The 19,246-nt window shown below is 46.0% G+C and overlaps 1 protein-coding gene across 1 annotated transcript in view; it reads left to right on the forward strand.

The window, feature by feature from the left end:
• SPEN (spen family transcriptional repressor) overlaps window positions 1-19,246 on the forward strand; it is a 56,258-nt gene that overhangs the window by 33,792 nt on the left and 3,220 nt on the right. Inside the window, 7 exon segments of the mRNA XM_046903274.1 lie at window positions 617-817; window positions 1,644-1,795; window positions 4,062-4,187; window positions 4,757-4,870; window positions 6,015-6,128; window positions 7,707-7,807; window positions 10,945-18,862. Coding sequence (XP_046759230.1) covers window positions 617-817; window positions 1,644-1,795; window positions 4,062-4,187; window positions 4,757-4,870; window positions 6,015-6,128; window positions 7,707-7,807; window positions 10,945-18,862 — 8,726 coding nt within the window.

Below are 19,246 nucleotides of genomic sequence, written 5' to 3' on the forward strand. Positions count from 1 at the left end.
ATCAGGCTTCTGGTGCTATAGATGTTATGAGATGGCAGCATATGAGGTTTGTCCCCCAAAGCCCTGCCTCATTTAGAGCAGAAAATGGATGCTGCCCAGGGAAGGAGCTGAGTGCCGAGAGAGCATCCTCTGTGGCCCAAAGCCCTCCTGTAGGAGCAGAGATGTGTGTGCTGAATGAGACAGGGCTGTGAGGGACAGCAGGATCATGCCTTCCACACGGCAGCTGTGTGCTGCCCCTGCAGACAAGGTTCTCTCACAGCTTCTGTCTCAGCTCTGGTGCAGTGATGGGAAAATGGCTTAATTAATGACCGGTGTGAGAAACCCTGCAGGTCCCCATCACCACAGCTCCTGGGGCTGGTGCTTAGAAACAGCAATGTGGATTTCCAGGGGAAGATGTGAAACATCTCCAGTGTTTCACTTAGAACTGGTGGGCAGCTTTGGCTGTTAGTTCTCACCATGCCTCAGCTTCTTGTTTGTATAATAGGAGAGCTTAGGGCTTTCTATTGCAGCACTGAGTGCTGAGTCATATTTCAGAAAGAGCATTAGATTTCTTCATGTTCTACCGGGTTGTTACAAAATGTGTGTCCATGCTACTGACGTGTGTTTGTTGGTTTAGATACAAGCCTTAAAGATGGACTTTTCCATGAATTCAAGAAGTATGGGAAGGTGACGTCGGTGCAGATCCATGGGGCCTCTGAGGAGCGGTATGGACTGGTGTTCTTCCGACAGCAGGAGGACCAGGAAAAAGCACTGAATGCCTCCAAAGGAAAGCTTTTCTTTGGCATGCAGATTGAAGTGACAGCCTGGATAGGACCAGGTGAGGCCTGTGCTGGACGTGGTGCTGCCCTGGGCATAGACACTGCTGAGGCAATGAAGAAATAAGAAATCTTCAGACGGCCTTCCTGAAGAAACGTGGTTTTAAGAAACTGGGAAATAGGACAGAATAAATTCCAGGGCTAAGAGAGTGGATACTGTTAGGTCAAACAGGGAGAGAATTCAGTCTTAAACCTCAGAGAAGGAAAGCTGCCATCCTCTCAAACAGTGGGATCTGCTGCTGCTGCTGGGAGGAACAGTCAGATCTTCCGTATCTCAGTGGAGCAGGAGCCAGTAGGTGGTGTAAGCATAGAACAGAGTCCCCACAGCCACCTTTTTTTGGCTTTTAATTAAAACAGCTAATAACGGCTCAGGCAGCGTAGTGTGAATGACTAATCAGTGAAAGCTGTGGCACTGAGCACGTCGATTTCACACTGTACTTCAATTGTTTGTTTAAAAATAAACTTGTGAAAATCAACTTTTTCCATATGCTGCTCCCCAAGTGCGATGCAACCTCATTTGAATTCTTGACAGACATTAATATTTGTAAAAGAGTGAAGTTTGTAGAGAAGCAGATACAGAATGGAGCAGTTTTCCATCTGAGGATGCTCCCGTTCTGTAGTGCTCACCCCGTGGTGCGATGCAGACGTTTTGAATTCCACATAAAAAGGGCAGTTCCCAGGCTGTGTTTTTGTTAAAGACACTGGTTAGTCTCATTCAGATCATATCTGCTTGTCAGGAAGTAGACTTGAACAAACAAATCAGCATGAACCAAACCCACATGAAAAACACTCCGGTGTGCTAAAAATTTCTTACTCTTGTGCTTCTAGAAACAGAAAGTGAGAATGAATTTCGTCCTTTGGATGAAAGGATAGATGAGTTTCACCCAAAAGCAACGAGAACTCTCTTCATTGGCAACCTGGAGAAGACAACCACCTATCACGACCTTCGCAACATCTTCCAGCGCTTCGGTGGCATAGTGGTATGTGATTTCCTTTCCTGCTCTGTAGGGTATTATTACCCATTCTTTCTGTACAGACCTATAAAACGCTGCGAGTGGTGGAACATCATACTGCTGATAACAGATAATTCAGTCGTTCTATAATAATCTGAGTCATTCATCTTGCTGAAACGTACCTGAAAGCTTTTCTTTGCATTTTGAGTGAAATCTTAGCACATGTGTATTGAGGAGATAATTTAGCAGTAGAAACAGTCTTGGGAGCGTTTGTAAGAAACGTATCTCCTGCCAGCCCAGAATACTTGCAGAAAAGCATAGCTGGATAGTTGGGATTTAAATGCTCCTGGTGCTACTTTCGTGTTTAATCAGTACCACTCTGTGAAGTCTGCATTTCCTATTCATGTCTGAAACAAAGTGTTGAGCTGCTGCATGTGGCAGTAGCCATCAGCTATGGCAGTCTGTTCCCTGACAATAGGGCAGAGGAGGCACTGAACAGATGGGGTTGTGATGACACATGTGGGATTTGGGTTTTTGGCTGAGCGGGCTGATCTGCATGAGGTAAAGCAGCAGTCATTCTCCTCTCCTCTCCCCATGCCACCAAGTCGTATCAATGCTGCATTTATGAGAGATTTGCCAGAAAATTACAGTGAATATAATTAGTTGAATCTGAGCTTCTGCACTTACAGTTTATTCTGTATGCTCACTGCACAATTCTTGGGAGGCTGTGGCTGCATTATCTGTTTTGCTGTGGAATACTGCTGTAGCTGTTGAGGTATCAGTGAAAGGAGGGGCAGCATGCTTCTCTGTGTGTTGTGGACAAACACCCAATGTACATTTTATTATGGCTGGCAGCTCTTGTGCATCGTTCCTCTTGGAATCGGTGCTGATTTATGAATTCACACAGTGTCTATGGCTTCAACCTTTTTCTAATGTTATACCAGCTGAGCTGTCCCAATAAAGATGCTTATCAGTAATACTGCACTGTCTTGTAAATTGGATTTTCTATGAAACAGTGCTGTATTGTCAACATTATTAATTGGTCGGAATTCAGCAGCAGTGCTGCCTTGCTGGATTTCCATGAAAACTTAAAAGCTCAGGTGCAAAAGGGACCAGCTTTATAGCCTTTCCAGTGGATAATGAGCAAAATGATGGTGTTTTATTTGCCTGCCAGAAGGAATTGCTTGCCCAGAGTGAGTGGTCAGGTATAATTTGCCACAGTTGCAACAGTGCTGCTTCAGATGCTTGGAAATGTAGTCCTCAATTAGCATTCCACTTAAATCATTAGGTCAAGGCTATAGAATTCCAATAGTTGTGTAAATCTCTCTGTTCACTTCTGTTTTCTCAGCTAAAGATTTCTTAGGTGAGACCCATCTCAGACTGCTGCCTCGCCTCTAAATTTATTAACCACGAAATGAATGTGTGCTGCCTGTTGGAGCGTTCGTGCTCAAATTCATGCCGTAGCATTGGCATGCAGTGCACAAAGGAAGCTTCTGCGATTTAAACAAATAAACCCCAGCACTCTACCTTCTATTTTCAGCATGGAATGAATCATAACATCTTGAGTTTGTTCGGAGGCTTTTGGTGCATTTGCTAATACTAGCGCTGAGCTTGAATGTTAACCAAATGTCAGCTACAAACTTGCTGGTTTTATTTTTAAATCAATTAAAATGAGCCTTAATTAGACTTCCATTGCTTTCTTGTGACTGCACCTTCTTTTGAATGGGCTCGTGGTGGCTTAAGGTTAAATATCAGCAGTGATAGAAACTTGGGGTCTTTTTTGTCTGTGTCACATCCGTGCTGGACTGGTTCAGGAGATGTGTCCAGCACCCCGCTCTGCCTCTAGGAACTGGATGGGATGGATCAGGTTTATTTGCAGGAGAAAGCCTGTGTGGCTTTTGGCTCAGAAATGGGGATCAGAGCAGGCTGTTTTCTCTCAAGCTTTTGCAAGCAGAAATTTAGGCTTAATTCTTGGTGTTGTCTCTTCTTGACATAATATTAGCAAAGCAAAGCTGCTGTTTGTTGATCAGGTCAGGCTGGCTTCTGTGGGGTTGAATTTCAAATCTGCATTATAAAGAGCTCTCCCTGTGTCAGTAAGGATTTGGTTTTACCATTGAATGAGATACAGCAGAACAGCAAAGTTTTCAACTATCTACTAATGTTTAAATCCTCTCTGTGAAAGAAGCATTAAATAAACAATGATTGTGAGTATCAGAAGTCCATTTAGATCCGGTTGCACTGTTGAATATCCTTTTCAGCCTGTTGCTGACTGTCATTTCCTTTTTCTCCCCAGGATATTGACATTAAGAAAGTGAATGGTGTTCCCCAGTATGCATTCCTGCAATACTGTGATATTGCAAGTGTGTGTAAAGCAATTAAGAAGATGGATGGGGAATATCTTGGAAACAACCGGCTCAAGGTAAAGAAACCTTCCCATGGATGGTATCCTTCTCCTGGTTGCTTTGGTTTGCAGCATCTTAGGATATTTTGGATCAGCTTAGGCCGTGCAAATGAGAATTTTTTTTAATGCATAGACCAGATTAGAGTGCAGTGTTTTCACCACCAGGATTGGGGTTAGTCGTCATTTTTGCTGGCTTTCTCAGCAAGGAGGCCCAGCATGGAGCAGACCTGGAGGCTGCCATGCTTTGGTTTGCCCCTTGAAGGCAGGGCTGGGGAGAGCTGCCCTGGTACAGACGATAAACAGAGGCTGTGAGTCCCCAGGGCCATCAATCTGTCACCTTCCAGAAGCGTTCAGATTGCGCAAGAAACGAATGTTGTCAAACACTGTATTTGTTTAAGCATGCAGAATTATTTTCATTAATTGCTGTTTGATTTTTTGTCTTGCTTGCACCTGTGCAAGATGCTAATTTTAGAAAACCCATACGAACGACCAGCTTGTTTCCAATAACTCTTAATTAGGCGTGCTCTGTTCGGTGGGTTTAACGCTTGTGAATTGTACTGATGGACGTTTTGCCCTTTTGTGTTCAGCTGGGTTTTGGAAAGAGCATGCCTACAAACTGCGTGTGGTTAGATGGTCTTTCTACAAACGTTACGGATCAGTATTTAACTCGACATTTCTGCCGATACGGGCCTGTGGTGAAGGTAGGTGGGAGGCTTTGGTGTATGGTTTGAAGTTGTTACTGTCTTCCTTTCTTCACATCCTGTCCTTTCAACCCCGGCTGTCCAGGGCTTTATAGCTCCGCTAGAGAAATTCTCTCTGGGGTGTAATTTGGCTGACAGGGCTCTCTAGCTTTGCATTTCGTCCATCTGATCCATAGAGCAGTTGCTGCTGGTGTTTGGAGTGAGCCAAGATAATGAGTATTGGAACCCACTTGTGCAGTCCAGCCTCACCCCAGCAAAATTTCTTTAGTCTGCTCACACCGTAGGAATAGCAACCTAATCAAGTAGTTACACTTATGCATACTAATTACATAAATAGACATGACTACGTTTTTTCATTAGACCAAAAAAACGACTTCTTAAATGCAGTGAGGGCAGTCACACTAACAAAAGCATGTGAAGGGAAAGAAGAAAGGCAGTGACTGTGGAACATGTCCTGCAGCAGAGGCACATCACCCAGCCCCTCCGTGAGCAAGATCTGTGCACATGCTTCACATTATGCATGTGAGTTGTCCCCGTCCTTCTGTTGGACATCAGTGTGCTCAAAGTGAAGCTGTGCACATACATATTCCAGGATCAGGGTCTTGCCTCCGTAAGGAATTCTGTGGATTTGTGTTGCAGCTTTGACATTCTTTATTGTAGTTGTTGTTGCTTGAATGATAAGTCTGTGTTGCTGAAGGGAGCTGATATTTGGAAACTGGGTGTTTAGCAACTGAGCGGTACTGCAGACTGTCATAACAAGAACCATTTCCATTTTGTGATTAAATGTTCCCTTCACCTTTTTTCCCCCCTAAGACATATTGGAATTTTTTTGAAAAACTCAAAGTAAACCAAGTGAAACGACAAAACTCAGTCACCAAAGAACAAACATGAAAGTAAAATACAGAAAAACAAAATAAAGGCATAATATACCTCAAGCCACAAGATCCACAATTCAAAGCAGTCCCGTGTGCTTTTATTGTCTCTTCATTACAATACGCCTCATCAGAAAAGAATGGAAATTTACTTTGCTAAAAATCATTTTCTTACTGGTATCCTCATGACTTAGGATTTTGTTGGGACTGACGTTAAGTCCTGTGGATGAGGCTCTTATTTGGTTTTTGTTTTGTTTTTTTGTTTTTTACAGGTGGTGTTTGACCGCTTAAAAGGCATGGCCCTGGTTCTCTACAATGAGATTGAATATGCACAAGCAGCTGTAAAAGAGACCAAGGGGAGGAAAATCGGTGGGAATAAAATTAAGGTGTGCAGAATGACCTCCAAAACAAAGCCAGAAACAAATTGTGTTTAGGCCTTACCCCCTGAACGCTGGCATTTGCAGACTGCCAGTCAGAAGGACTCTTAGGGACAAGCACGTCCCATTTACCTAAGGCTTAAACTGTTTTTCACACTCGGCTTATCAAGATGTTAGGGTGTCTCGAACTGTTACCTGCAGAGCCTTTTCCAGTGTCCTGCCGTTTGTTTCGCTGAACTTGTCTCTCTAAGCTCCTGAGTGTTGGTGTCCGTGTTACTACTGCCTTATTTACCCCAATCCAAGGCGAGATTTGCTCGAATGTTAGAAAAGTCCAAGCTGGGGGCTGCAGCTGCACGGGGTGACAGAGCGCTGCCATGTGGCTGCTGCATGTCAGTGCCCCGGCCCCAAATGTCCCAGCCTGCTCCTTGAGCCAAACCTGCCATCTGCTCCTCTTCACGGCAGGGAAAAAACCTAAAAACTTCTCTAAAAAAGAATGGATGGAGAGTACTTTTTCCTGGAGCAGCACTTAGCATCTGCAGAGCCATCTTGGATTTGGGTGAATATGGTAAAACCTGTTCTCAGTGTCCCATCAGTGCCACTAAATGGGACGTGAGGTGTTAGCCACCCTCTGAATCACCTTCCTCCTCCTCCTTTCTTCTCTCCTAAAGAGTGGGTGATGATTTCAAGCGTGGTCTCTCATCTGGTACGTTAACCTAGCAACTTCATACCCTTTGGGGTTAGGAGTTGGATATACTTCAGTTTCTAAGTGTGGTGGTTGAATATAAGCAGCCTTCATATGGAATAAAATACATGTCTGTTCAGGAGTTTCCTCCCATCATGTGTCTGTGGGTCTTGCTCCTTAGTGACCTTAGAGTAAGCAGTGCCATTAGTGTCTGTATATCTGTGCTCCACTGGTGTGGTTATACAAAAGTCTAGGCAGGTTTAGGAAAAAAACAAACTCTCAAGATTGTTAAAAAAATAATAATTTCACTAATGTAATATACAGTTCATTAAATCCATTTTAATCATTAATTCTGGCATCAGATGTACCATTGGCTTCTTAATATTCACACACTTAGCTAGAAAACAGACAGTCATGGAGCAGCTAGAGTAGGGAGCTGCAATTTTGGTTCCTTTCCCATCCCCACTGTTGCCTTGGTGTATAAACCCAGGCAAATAACGTGGAGTCTGAATAGAATAATACTGACCATGTGGATGCATAAGGCACTTTGGAATTTTAAATGGAGCTGGAGCATTGGAAGCAACAATACTATGACAATAACGTGTTTTTCCTGCTGGCCTACTGAACAGAAGCTTCTCATGTGCTTCTGGTCTTACAGCTTAAACCCCAGCAAGGAAGTGGTTATGTAGGTCCACACAGCAACACTGAGTTGAGAGATAAAGGTCTTTTTCTCCTGGGCATGTGTAGGGTCGGCCAGTCCCAAGAAACACTTGGCTTTTTTATTGCTAAATAGGACAATCCCCATTTTCAGTTCAGCTCCCATGCTCAGATTCCCCAGCAGACTTGAAGCGATGTTAAAATGGGTTGTTTCTCATACTGAACGTGATTAACCTTATATTTTTCAGGTGGATTTTGCAAATCGAGAAAGTCAGTTGGCATTTTATCATTCCATGGAGAAAACAGGTCAGGATATCAGAGACTTCTATGAAATGCTGGCAGAAAGAAGGCAAGTGTCTAATACTATTATTATTGTTTCTTACTTCTTCAGTATCGTATTCAGTGCAATTAAACTTTCTTCAGGCCAATTTTTAAACACTGGGTTTTGTTCCTATCAGCTTTATCCTCTTAAAGTTTCATTAAAAACATTTTAGCATATTTTTATCATCTTCTACCTTCTCAACTTTAAAACATAAAACCACCCCCCCCCCCCAAAAAAAAAATAAAACAACACCCACACAAAAAATCCCCAGCAAAATTTGGTGGCTGAGCTTAAGCTGTGCATTAAGGCAGACAGGCTATCACACATCTGAAGTGTAGACAGTTACTAAAACTCATACATAAGGTGGAGGCTTCAGTTATCTGTATGGTGTATGTTTAGTGCTCAGGTTATGGTGACGGGTCACCAGGACACAGTTATGAGTCATTCGTTGTTTCCTAAGAGTGCAAAGACTAGTTTGTCTGTAACGCCTTAACCCTCAGGTGTAATGAAGATAATAACAGTTGTTTGCATATAGTCTCATCAGCTACTGCTGCTCATCTCTTGAACAGAGTAAAGTGTAGTCAAACCTCGTCAAGAGGTTTGTTCGTTAACTCGATAAAACTATAAGAATGAGCAAGGATGCCTTTTTTTTCATATGAAAAATGTGTTCTGTGTTGATGTCCACCTACAGCATCTCTCATGTTGGTTTCTGACCATTTTGTGTAGGCTGCAAAATCTTGTGCTGCCTCTGAACAGCCATTTTTATTTGTATACCCTGGCTGAAAGCAGCCTCGCACTGAAGCACTCTCATTTTGTTCTTTTTTTCCCCCTCTGGTGACTGAATGGAACATCAGTGCTTTTATTACTGGTGACAGCAGTGAAGGCTGAAAAGGAGAACGTTTTGGTTTTGTGTGTGTGCATTTTTGTTACCTTCGGATGCTGGCTATATGAGTAGAGTTCTACCTATAAATAAGCTCAGTGTGACTTGGACTTTGATTGTACCTGTCTGCTAGATAAATCTCATGTTTATTTTTTTAAACAGAAAAATAGATTGAACTAACATGCATCCAAAACTGCCAGATTTAAAAGTGGAGAGAGTTTAGAAATTGGATTTGCATAATGGAAATAAGTACATCCATTCTCTGGTCCTTGCCAGATGTTGTGATGTGCCAGCAAGAAGTCAGTAGTCATTTTCTCTGAACTACACCAAACTGAGGAAAGAGTAGTGCATTTTCAGATGTCTTTTAATGCACAGAAGTCAGCTTGAGCTCGTCTTCAGTATGAAATAATTCTGAGCTGCACATTTATTTCTGGAACAGCTAGATACTTGGGTACATGTTAGACTTGTTTTTCCTTTTCTGTCATTACGTTCACATTGTCATTACTAGATATTTAGGAGTAATGAATCATGAGTGATGGAACGAGCTCTGCAGCGTGTCTCGTAATTCTGCATCTTCTGGTCTCCCAGGCTCCTCCTGGCATTTCACTGTCTCTGGCAATGTTGCTGAGAATTGCACCAGCCAGATTTCCTTACATTTTAATTGTACTCAGTCTAAGTAGGACTCAAACCAAAACACATGTTTTTTAACTTCAGAGAAGTTGCACTGATAGAACATTAAGGAACAATCTCACCAGGTCAGTGCATCGTTAATCTCAGATCTTTGCAAAACCAGAGTATTGCTGTACATTCCTTCAGAAAATCTGGAAGTGTTCTTTACAACCATTACAAAACCACATCATGTGCTGTTTCACCCGCAATAGACACACGTGAACGTGAGCATATCCAGTTCTGCAGTCTGTGGGCTGTGAAAATATAAATGGGATTTTTTGAGTAGGAGGCTGGAGGCTGGGTTGTCTCTGGAATATCACTGTGTGAGGTTGAATTGTGTAATATCACAACTGTTCAAAGCAACCTAAGGTTTCTCCTTGTCAGAGCTCTGAAGGAGAGATGACTTTGGGGCAGAGTGCAGGTGGAGCAGCGTGTGGTGCAGGAGAAAGGCCATTTATCCTCTTACCATCCTAATGGTTCATAAATTATTTAGAAATAAATGAGACTGCTTAGGTGTGTGGAGTAGCCAGTCTCTCCATTTCTTGGTAGCAAATTGTTACTGAATACAAATGGTGCATTTTGTGTCTGGTTTTGTATGTGTTGATTAAAATGAAAAGTTAACAAACATGGCAGCTTCCTTCTTCCTATGTGTTTACCTACAGCTGCCTTTCACAGCATCCATCTTTGCTTGCAGAGTGAGTGGCTGGGCTTTTGTCTACCACGCTAAGCCCTGTGTCTTGTTATTATTATTTAATTATTATTATTCTGTATATTTCTTACAACATGGAAGCTACTAACTTTCAGAATAAAACACAGACTGTGAAGCTAAGTTACTATATGTAAAAGAGTGTGTGCAGAATGCTCTGTAGTGGTGGAGAGTGGGAACATGAGTTCCGTGCCATCCCTGTATCCTACCCCTCTGCCAAACAGTCACGTTCAGTGTTAGGAATTGCTTCTGTTTGCAGTTTGGAGTTATCAAGATGATAATACTAATTGCTTGACTTACCTTGCTGAGTGCTTCCTAAGAATTTGCCCGCTTTTAAAGTGGGCTGATATTTTGGTATTTAAATAGGCGGTGTCGGCATATCACTTATAGTAAAAGAGCTAATTTTGGAATTAAAAGATCATTTGGGGGGTTTAGGATTTTTAAAGAACTGATATTACCTTTTCACTGCTTAGAAATTGAGGCAATCCAGCCTTGAATTTTGACTCATGTTTTCAAAGGTAGGTAGGTACTGTCTCTGCTCCACGTGGTGGAGTGGTCTCCACCACGACTGTTGTATGTCCACAAGTCCTAGGTAGGTTTTATCTTAGTGTGATGAGGTATCTGAAATTTGGCAAAACAATGCAGTAAGGCTAATGAAAACATACCTGGCAGAGCAGTCACTAAATGACCGATGAATTAACTACGTACAGTATTTGAAGCTAATAAAGCATTTAATCCACTGTGTACTGATTTATTGTCATTAAATCTCTGTATGCAGCTGTGTACAGTTGCCTTAGTACACATATGAATAAACTACTGTAAAGTGATTCACCTGCATGACAAAGGTGGTAATGCAGCACACTGGCTGAGAGGGAAAACTGATTTCCCTGTTTTTCATATTTTTAGCAGGGATGAAAGAAGAGGATCGTATGAATACGCCCCTGATCGTACTTACTATGAGACTGTTCGGACTCCCGGGACCTATCCTGAAGATCCTCGTCGAGAATACCCAGCTCGAGGCAGAGAATTTTATGCAGAATGGGATCCTTACCAAGGAGACTACTATGACCCTCGATACTACGATGACCCACGCGAGTACCGGGATTACAGGGGTGATCCATATGAGCAAGACATCAGGGAGTACAGCTACAGACAGCGGGAGAGAGAGAGGGAGAGGGAACGGTTTGAATCCGATCGCGACAGAGATCATGAGAGGAGACCGATTGAACGTAGCCAGAGTCCCACGCACTCCAGGCGTCCACAGAGTCCTGGAGCATCTCCCTCACAATCAGAAAGGCTGCAGAGTGATTCAGAGAGGAGGATCTACAGCAGGTCATCAGATCGCAGTGGAAGCTGCAGCTCTCTGTCTCCTCCACGATACGACAAGCTTGACAAAGCCCGTGTAGAACGTTACACAAAAAATGAAAAAACAGAGAAAGAGCGAGCTTTTGACCAGGAAAGAGCTGACAAAGACAAACGCTTGGTGAGGAAGGAGAAGCCAGAAAAACTAGAAAAGGAGAAAACGGATAAGCAAAAACGAAAAGCAAAGATCCATTCACCCAGCTCTCAGTCTTCTGAAACTGATCAAGAGAATGAGAGAGAGCCCAGCCCTGAAAAATTAAAGGGCAATAGTAAACAAAGTAAAGACAGAGGTGACAAAGAAGGGACAGCTAAAAACCGTCTAGAGCTAATGCCTTGTGTAGTGTTGACCCGAGTAAAAGAAAAGGAAGGGAAGGTTATTGATCAGCCTACTTTGGAGAAACTGAGAGCTAAGCTTGATAATGACACTATGAAAACCCCACTTCTTGAACAGAAAACACAGACATCTCAAGCTGAGCAAACAAAGTCTGATCAGTCTAAACTGGAACCTGTCAGAACCAAGGTACAAAAAGAGAAAGCCCTTGCCAGTCACATAGAAGTGGTTGATAAAGAGGGAAAAATGAAACCCAAAAAGCACTTGAAGACAGAGCAGACTTCTGAGGGGGCAAATGCAGTAGATTTAGACAAGCTGGAGGCTCGCAAAAGACGTTTTGCCGATGCAAACCTGAAGCTTGACAGGCAAAAACTGGAAGCAAAAAGAGGGAGCCAAGATGAGGAAGATGCGCGCGTAGCTTTGAAAAAACAACTTGATGCAACAGCTTCATCTAGAGAAGCTACAATGTTAAGAGAAGGAGAATTGGAAAGAAAGCCCCTGAGGAAGGAGTTGCTTAAAAGGGAATCTAAAAAAATGAGACTGGAAAGACTTATTCCTGGTACTAGTCCCAAAGAAATTCAGGAGACTCTTAATGTTGGTGGGATTGGCATGCGTCCCACCCTAGATTTGCAGGCAAGGCTAATTGAGGCAGCTGATGAGCCAGTGGAAATTCAAGAGCTCCCTTCTAAAAAATTGAATCCGGTAAAATCCCAGCATAAACAAGCACAGTTACTAGATGATCATGGAACAGAGAGAGAAGACACAAAGAAGAATTACTCTGGTCTTCCAGAAGACACACCTGACCATAAGCTTGGCCAAGAGAAACCTCAGTCAACTGAAACAGAGGAGAAAATTGGCATTGACATTGACCACACACAAAGTTATAGGAAGCAAATGGAGCAAAGTCGCAGGTTAAAACAGCAGCTGGAAATGGAGATTGCAAAATCTGAGAAGTTTGGCAGTCCAAAGAAAGATGTAGACGAGTATGAAAGACGGAGCTTGGTCCACGAGGTGGGAAAACCTCCTCAAGATGTCACCGATGACTCTCCACCAAGTAAAAGGAAAAAGGCTGACCAGTTTGACTTTGAAATTAGCACTAAAAGAGAAAGAAACTACAGAAGTTCCCGTCAGGTGAGTGAAGACTCCGAAAGGACATCGTGTTCGCCTAGTATCAGACAATTCCCTTTCCATGAAGATGATGACACACTAGATTCTCCAAGGCTCATACCATTAAAGGAAACCAAAGAGTCACCTAAAATAGAAGAAAAAGGTCTTTCCTATTCCAATATGACAGTGAGGGAGGACTCCCTGAAATTCAATCCTTATGATTCCAGCAGAAGGGAGCAGATGGCAGAAATGGCTAAAATAAAACTGTCTGTCCTGAGTTCTGAAGATGACTCAAGTAGGTGGGAAACACAAGTGAAGCAAGAGCCTGGGAGAGTTGATATTAGCTTTCCAAGCAGCATTGTCAAAAGAGATGGCATACGCAAGCGGTCCGTACGAGACCTGGAACCTGGGGAGGTGCCTTCGGATTCGGACGATGACAGTGAAAACAAACCCCATTCTCCAAAAGCCTCGTCTTTGCTAGAGGGTTCCAGGTTATCTTTTTTATTGAGGGACAGAGAAGAGAAACTACGTGAAAGGGAGGAAAGACTGTCGAGTTCTTTAGAAAGAAACAAATTTTATTCTTTCGCATTGGACAAGACAATCACACCAGACACAAAGGCCTTGCTTGAAAGAGCTAAATCCCTGTCTTCCTCTAGAGAAGAAAACTGGTCCTTTCTAGACTGGGATTCAAGATTTGCTAGTTTTAGAAATAATAAAGACAAAGAGAAGGTTGATTCAGCTCCTAGGCCTATTCCGTCTTGGTATATGAAAAAGAAAAAAATCAGGACTGATTCAGAAGGTGGAAAACTGGATGATAAGAAAGAAGATCATAAAGAAGAAGAACAAGAGAGACAGGAACTGTTCGCTTCTCGTTTTTTGCATAGTTCAATCTTTGAACAGGATTCTAAGCGCCTGCAGCACTTAGAGAGGAAAGATGATGATCTTGACTTCATTTCTGGTAGATTGTACGGGAGACAGTCTTCCTCTGATGGGACTAACAGTGCAGCTGACTTGGTGCAAGAGCCAGTTGTTCTTTTCCACAGTAGATTTATTGAACTAACACGAATGCAGCAAAAAGAAAAAGAGAAAGATCAGAAACCAAAAGAAGTGGAAAAGCAGGAAGATAAAGAGAATCGGCCCAAAACACCAGAAACAGTTCCTGATAGTAAAGAACCAGAACATAAAACTTCCTCAGTAGCTGGTCCCTCCTCTGTTGCTGCCCTACCACAGGAACCAACACCAGTTGCTTCTGAGAAGGTGGTAGAAAAAATAGTAGTGGAAACAACTTCTGTAAAAGAAGAAAAACCATCCGAGCCTGTTTCTACAGCAGAGGAACAAAAACCTTTTCCTGAACTTGCTGCTCCTGTCAAAATGGAACCACCTGAGCAAACTGAACCCCCACCAGTCAGTGAAGCTAGTAAAGATGTTCCTACAGCCGTGGCACCAGAAGAAGATGCAGTGGCAACAGAACATCCTTCATACTTGGATACCAAACCTCCTACTCCTGGAGCTTCATTTTCCCAAGTGGACATCAGTGTAGATGCAGAACCTGAGAGTGCTCAGTTGATTCCACCTCCACCAAAGCAAGTTCAGAAGCCTGATGAGGCTGCTGAACCGAAGGAAGAAAATCCTCTGCCTCCTGCCAGCACTGACGCTGGTGCAAGTCAAAAGGCTGAGGCAGCTGCTGAGGTCCTGCCTCCTGTTTCTGACAATGATATGGAAGTTGAACCTCCAGTTGTTGTAAAGGATAAAAAATCTTACAAGAGTAAACGTTCCAAGACCCCTGTACAGTCAGCAGCAGCTAGTGTCACAGAAAAGCCCGTCACAAGGAAGAGTGAAAGAATTGACCGTGAAAAACTCAAAAGGTCGAGCTCTCCTCGAGGGGAAGTGCAGAAACTTTCTGAATTGAAAGTGGAAGCAGAAAAAGTTTCAAGGAATGCTGCTAAGTCCCCTAGTTCTGCTGCAGAGCCAGAAAATGTGGAGCCAAGCTTGCCCATAGGCCGAACGAGGCGCAGAAATGTCCGGTCAGTCTATGCTACCACAGGAGACAACGAGGGCCCATCTCCAGTGAAGGACTTTGTGGAGGTCACTAGATCCACCAGGAAGAGAGGGGAAAAGGAACCGCAGGAAATGGTGACGACTGTTCCTACGACACCAAGAAGAGGAAGACCACCCAAAACCCGCCGTAAGCCAGAGGAGGACATCTCTCCTATAAAGACAGAGCCGGTACAACAAGAAGTGGAGGAGACTGAAGCTAAGGAAGCTGCAGAAGCTCCTAAGCCTGTGGAAGGTTGGAGGTCTCCTCGATCCCAGAAGCTGACACACAGTCACTCGTCTGCTGCTACAGGCCAGCAGGGGAAAAAAGGGAAGAATGAACCAAAAGCTGATACTTCTGCTGAATCTGAGGATGCTGCTGAAAGAAGTGGTCAGGAATCAAATGTTAGTGACAACAGCAATAAAGCAAAAGCAAATGAGAAAGAGCTGGCAGCAAGTGAACAGAAACGTGATAGGAAAGAGGTGGATGCAGAGAAAAATCAGCTAGAAATCTCCACCGTTGAGATGACAGAGAAGAAGCCAGTGCCAGAAAAGGTTACGAAATCCAAAAGGGGAAGGTACAAAAATACCAAAACTGTTGTAGATAAAGCGTCAGTGTGTCTCAAAAACGTAGAAATACGTCTCAATGTCGATGAAGTCAAGGGCGCCTTGCGGCCAGCTGAGGAAGAAGCAGAGCCTATGGCGGTGTCACCAGCAAAAATCAAAAGCCCACAGAAAGAAGACATCTTGCCACCCCACTTCGCTAAGAATGAGGTCGAAGATTCATTCCAGGAGACAGAAAAAGAGGTGATGCGGGAGCCGAAGCAATCCCCTGAGGCTGCCCAATTAGCAAAACAGATTGAGCTCGAGCAGGCTGTGGAGCATATTGCAAAACTCACCGAAACGCCTCCGTCAATTACTGCCTACAAGGAGCCAACAGCAGATGTGCATGAGGTTCGTCAGGAGGAGGAAGGAGACAAACCGGCCCATCAGGCCAGCGAAACAGAGCTGGCAGCAGCTATTGGATCCATCATCAATGATATTTCTGGGGAGACGGAAAGCTTTCCTGCACCCCCAACCTATCCCACTGAATCGGAAGCAGAAATCCCATCTGAGCCGCTGGTGTTACCGTCACCTCGGGAGGAAATGGAACCCGAAACTGATCAGGCAGTGAACAACATCCTTGAGGCAGAAGCTGCTGTCGAGGCTCCAGTGCAGCCGGTTGCTAGCTCTGCCCCACTGGCTGTAGAGACAGAGAGCAAGGACACGGAGGTCAGCTTCAGCGAGTCATCCAACTCTGCACAGGAGACAGAGACCCTGCAGGAGGCTGAAGTTGCACGGAAGGAAAAGGGCCGTCAGAAGGCCACACGGCAGAGACGCAAAAGGAGCACGGGCAGGAAGGGCGATGTTGCCGAAGTCAATGCCTATGAGCCAGAGAGGGTACAGAGCAGGTCTCCTCCTGCCAGTGAGATAAAGGCAAAACCTGAAGAAGCCCTGAAGGAGGAAAAGCAACCTAAGGCTGCCACTCAGGTGTCTGTGGAGCCAAGCGCTGCCGATGGCAGCAAGGCTGCATCCACAGACATCATTGTGGATGTGCCCGAAGCTGCTGCTGAGAGCAGTGCCTCTCCCAAAGCCCCTGCACCCGCTCCTCTGGACCTGCCAGCCCCGCTGGCTTCTGCCGACGAGGGGAGTCAGAGCAGCTTCAAGATACGGTCGCCCATTGAGAACACTCCGATCACACCACCCAGTGTCCCGAGTGCTGCCGTCCCCACCATTCCTTTGGCAGCCGTGGCCAAGCTGCCTGCTGCGGTGCCTGCTGCAATCGTCCCTCTTCACTCCGGCGCTGCCAAGGTGCCCGAGTGGATCGTAAGGCATGAAGAGCCCCGTGCCCGGTCCACGCCACCACCTGCTCTCCCCCCTGACACAAAGGCCTCAGACATCGATACCAATTCAAGCACTTTGAGAAAGATACTCATGGAACCTAAGTACGTCTCGGCAACGAGCATCACCTCAACGCATGTAACGACAACGCACGTGGAGCCAGTGAGTGCACCCCGCTTGGAAGAGGCCCCTCTCCACCCTGTCGTAGAGGCCATCAAACCAGTTTCGGAGGAGAAGCCGGCCGTGCCCATCACTAACGCTTTGGACCCACCAGTGGCCGAAGCACCGGTTTTCAGCGAGAAGGAAAAGATAAGTACTGTGATTGCCCCCAAAGCCACTTCTGTCATAAGCAGAATGCCCCACAGCGTTGACCTGGAGGAAGCTCCAAGGATCACCTTGGTGAAGCAAGCCCCTCAGACCCAGACGTGTCTCGTTAATGCCCCGTCACCTAAATTTAAGCAGAGGTCAAGCTCAAATGACAACAGTAGGTTTCATCCAGGATCGATGTCCGTCATTGAGGATCGGCCTGTAGAGACTGGTTCCAGCCCCGGGCTGCGGGTGAACACGTCGGAAGGCGTTGTGCTGCTGAGTTACTCGGGACAGAAGACGGAAGGCCCGCAGCGAATTAGCGCAAAGATCAGTCAGATTCCCCCAGCCAGCGCTGTTGACATTGAATTCCAGCAGTCTGTGTCTAAGTCTCAGATCAAACAAGAACCTATCACACCGTCACAGCCGACACCAAAGGGCTCTCAGGCCTCCACGGGGTATGGGACTGTTTCCACCCATTCTCCTTTGGTACTGGGAACGCAGCCGTACAATATGTCTCCCGTGATCTCGTCTGTCAAACAGGAGCGCGTTGCGTTGGAGAAGTCCGACTCGGCCCACCTGCCTGCCCAGCCTGCAGCCTCTCAGCCTGGCAAGGTTCTCACACAGACTGTCAACACTCCTCCCGTGCTTGTTGTGAACAAAAAACTGCCCGATCCGGCAGCTCTGAAAGTGGAGACCAAGACTCTGCAGCCCTCCAACCTGAGTCCTGGGGTCAGTCCTCATCACCCTTCCCTTTCTGGGAAGATGCATTCGGAAGCAAACCACGTCAGCTCGGGTCCCAGCACCCCAACCGACCGGGCTATTTCCCACCTGGCGGTCACCAAACAGGAGCCGCACTCGCCGCGGACCAGCGGGCACTCTCCGTCACCGTTCCCACGCACGTGTCATCCCGGCAGCACGTCGTCCCCGGCTTTGTCGAGCAGCACCCCGGTCATGCTGGCGCCAGGGATCCCCGTGCCTCAGTACATCTCCAGCATGCACCCCGAGCAGTCCGTCATCATGCCCCCGCACAGCGTCACGCAGACTGTGTCCCTAGGCCACCTGTCCCAAGGGGAGGTGAGGATGAACACCCCTCCCCTCTCTGGAATTTCTTACGGCATCCGCCCCGAAGCGCTCCACTCCCCCAGAGCAGCTCTGCAACCTCAGATAGAAATTAAACCTCAGCGATCCAGCACGCCCCAACCAGCACCGATACGAGACATCGTCATGCCCCCTCTGTCCTCTCAGCATCCCCCCGAGGAGGAGATGCACTACCACCACACCACAGTGTGCAGGGGGCCGGCCCCCGTGCAGCCCGACGTGCTGGTGATGCAGCCGGATTACCGCATGCACCCCACCAGCATCAGGCTGGAGCAGTACAACGTGCCGCGGGACGTGCGAATGATTATGCATCCCCACATGGCTGCTGTGGGTGAGCACCACTCAGAAAGCAGACAGTCCCGGACGCCTGAAGGGGCCGGGAAAACACCACCTGTTAGCAAGACCCCTCAGCCTGGCAAAGAGACACCGAAATCCTCTGAAGGCAAGATGGCCCACTCTCCGCACAGCGAGCCCCGGCTGCTCAGCGTTCCTTCCAGCAGCCAGCTCCCTGGCTTGCCGCTGACGCAGCCGGTGGTGGTGCCGCACGGCGTGCAGATCATGCACCCCACGGGCAGCTCCTTCCACGACTACCGCTCGGTGTATGGTGACATGAGGAATTACCACACTGCAGCACAGCTTGGCCATCCACAGTTCCCCGGCGCGTCTCCCATCGGGCTGCCTTCCCGGAGCATGACCCCATCACAGGTGAGAAGGGAGGCTGTTCCTTCTGCCTGCAATCATAAATGTTTTGAGCTTACAGTGGCCTCGCTGCAGTTCTTTGTGATCAAGAGCTGAGCTCTGGGGTGTTCCAGCCCCATTTAAGTTGGTTTCCAAAATCATAGAGCTATTTTTGTTTGGGCAGTGGAAGTTGAACATTGCTTAGCATTAACAGACACTAAAGAAACTTTATATGTGGTGCAAAGCTTCTGTTGGTTTCCAGAGGCAGAGGTGCTGGGGAGAACAGTCAACATCAAGATATTGAACGAGGCACACGGGCTCCTGTGTTGGGTGTGTGTTGGGCTGAGGGCAGCCCTGTGGATCTGGGCAGCGAAGCAGGGCCTGGGGAGGTGGTTGCTGCAGCAGCAGCAC

This window comes from Gallus gallus, chromosome 21 (genome assembly GCF_016699485.2).
Source record: "Gallus gallus isolate bGalGal1 chromosome 21, bGalGal1.mat.broiler.GRCg7b, whole genome shotgun sequence".
NCBI classification, from domain to species: domain Eukaryota; kingdom Metazoa; phylum Chordata; class Aves; order Galliformes; family Phasianidae; genus Gallus; species Gallus gallus.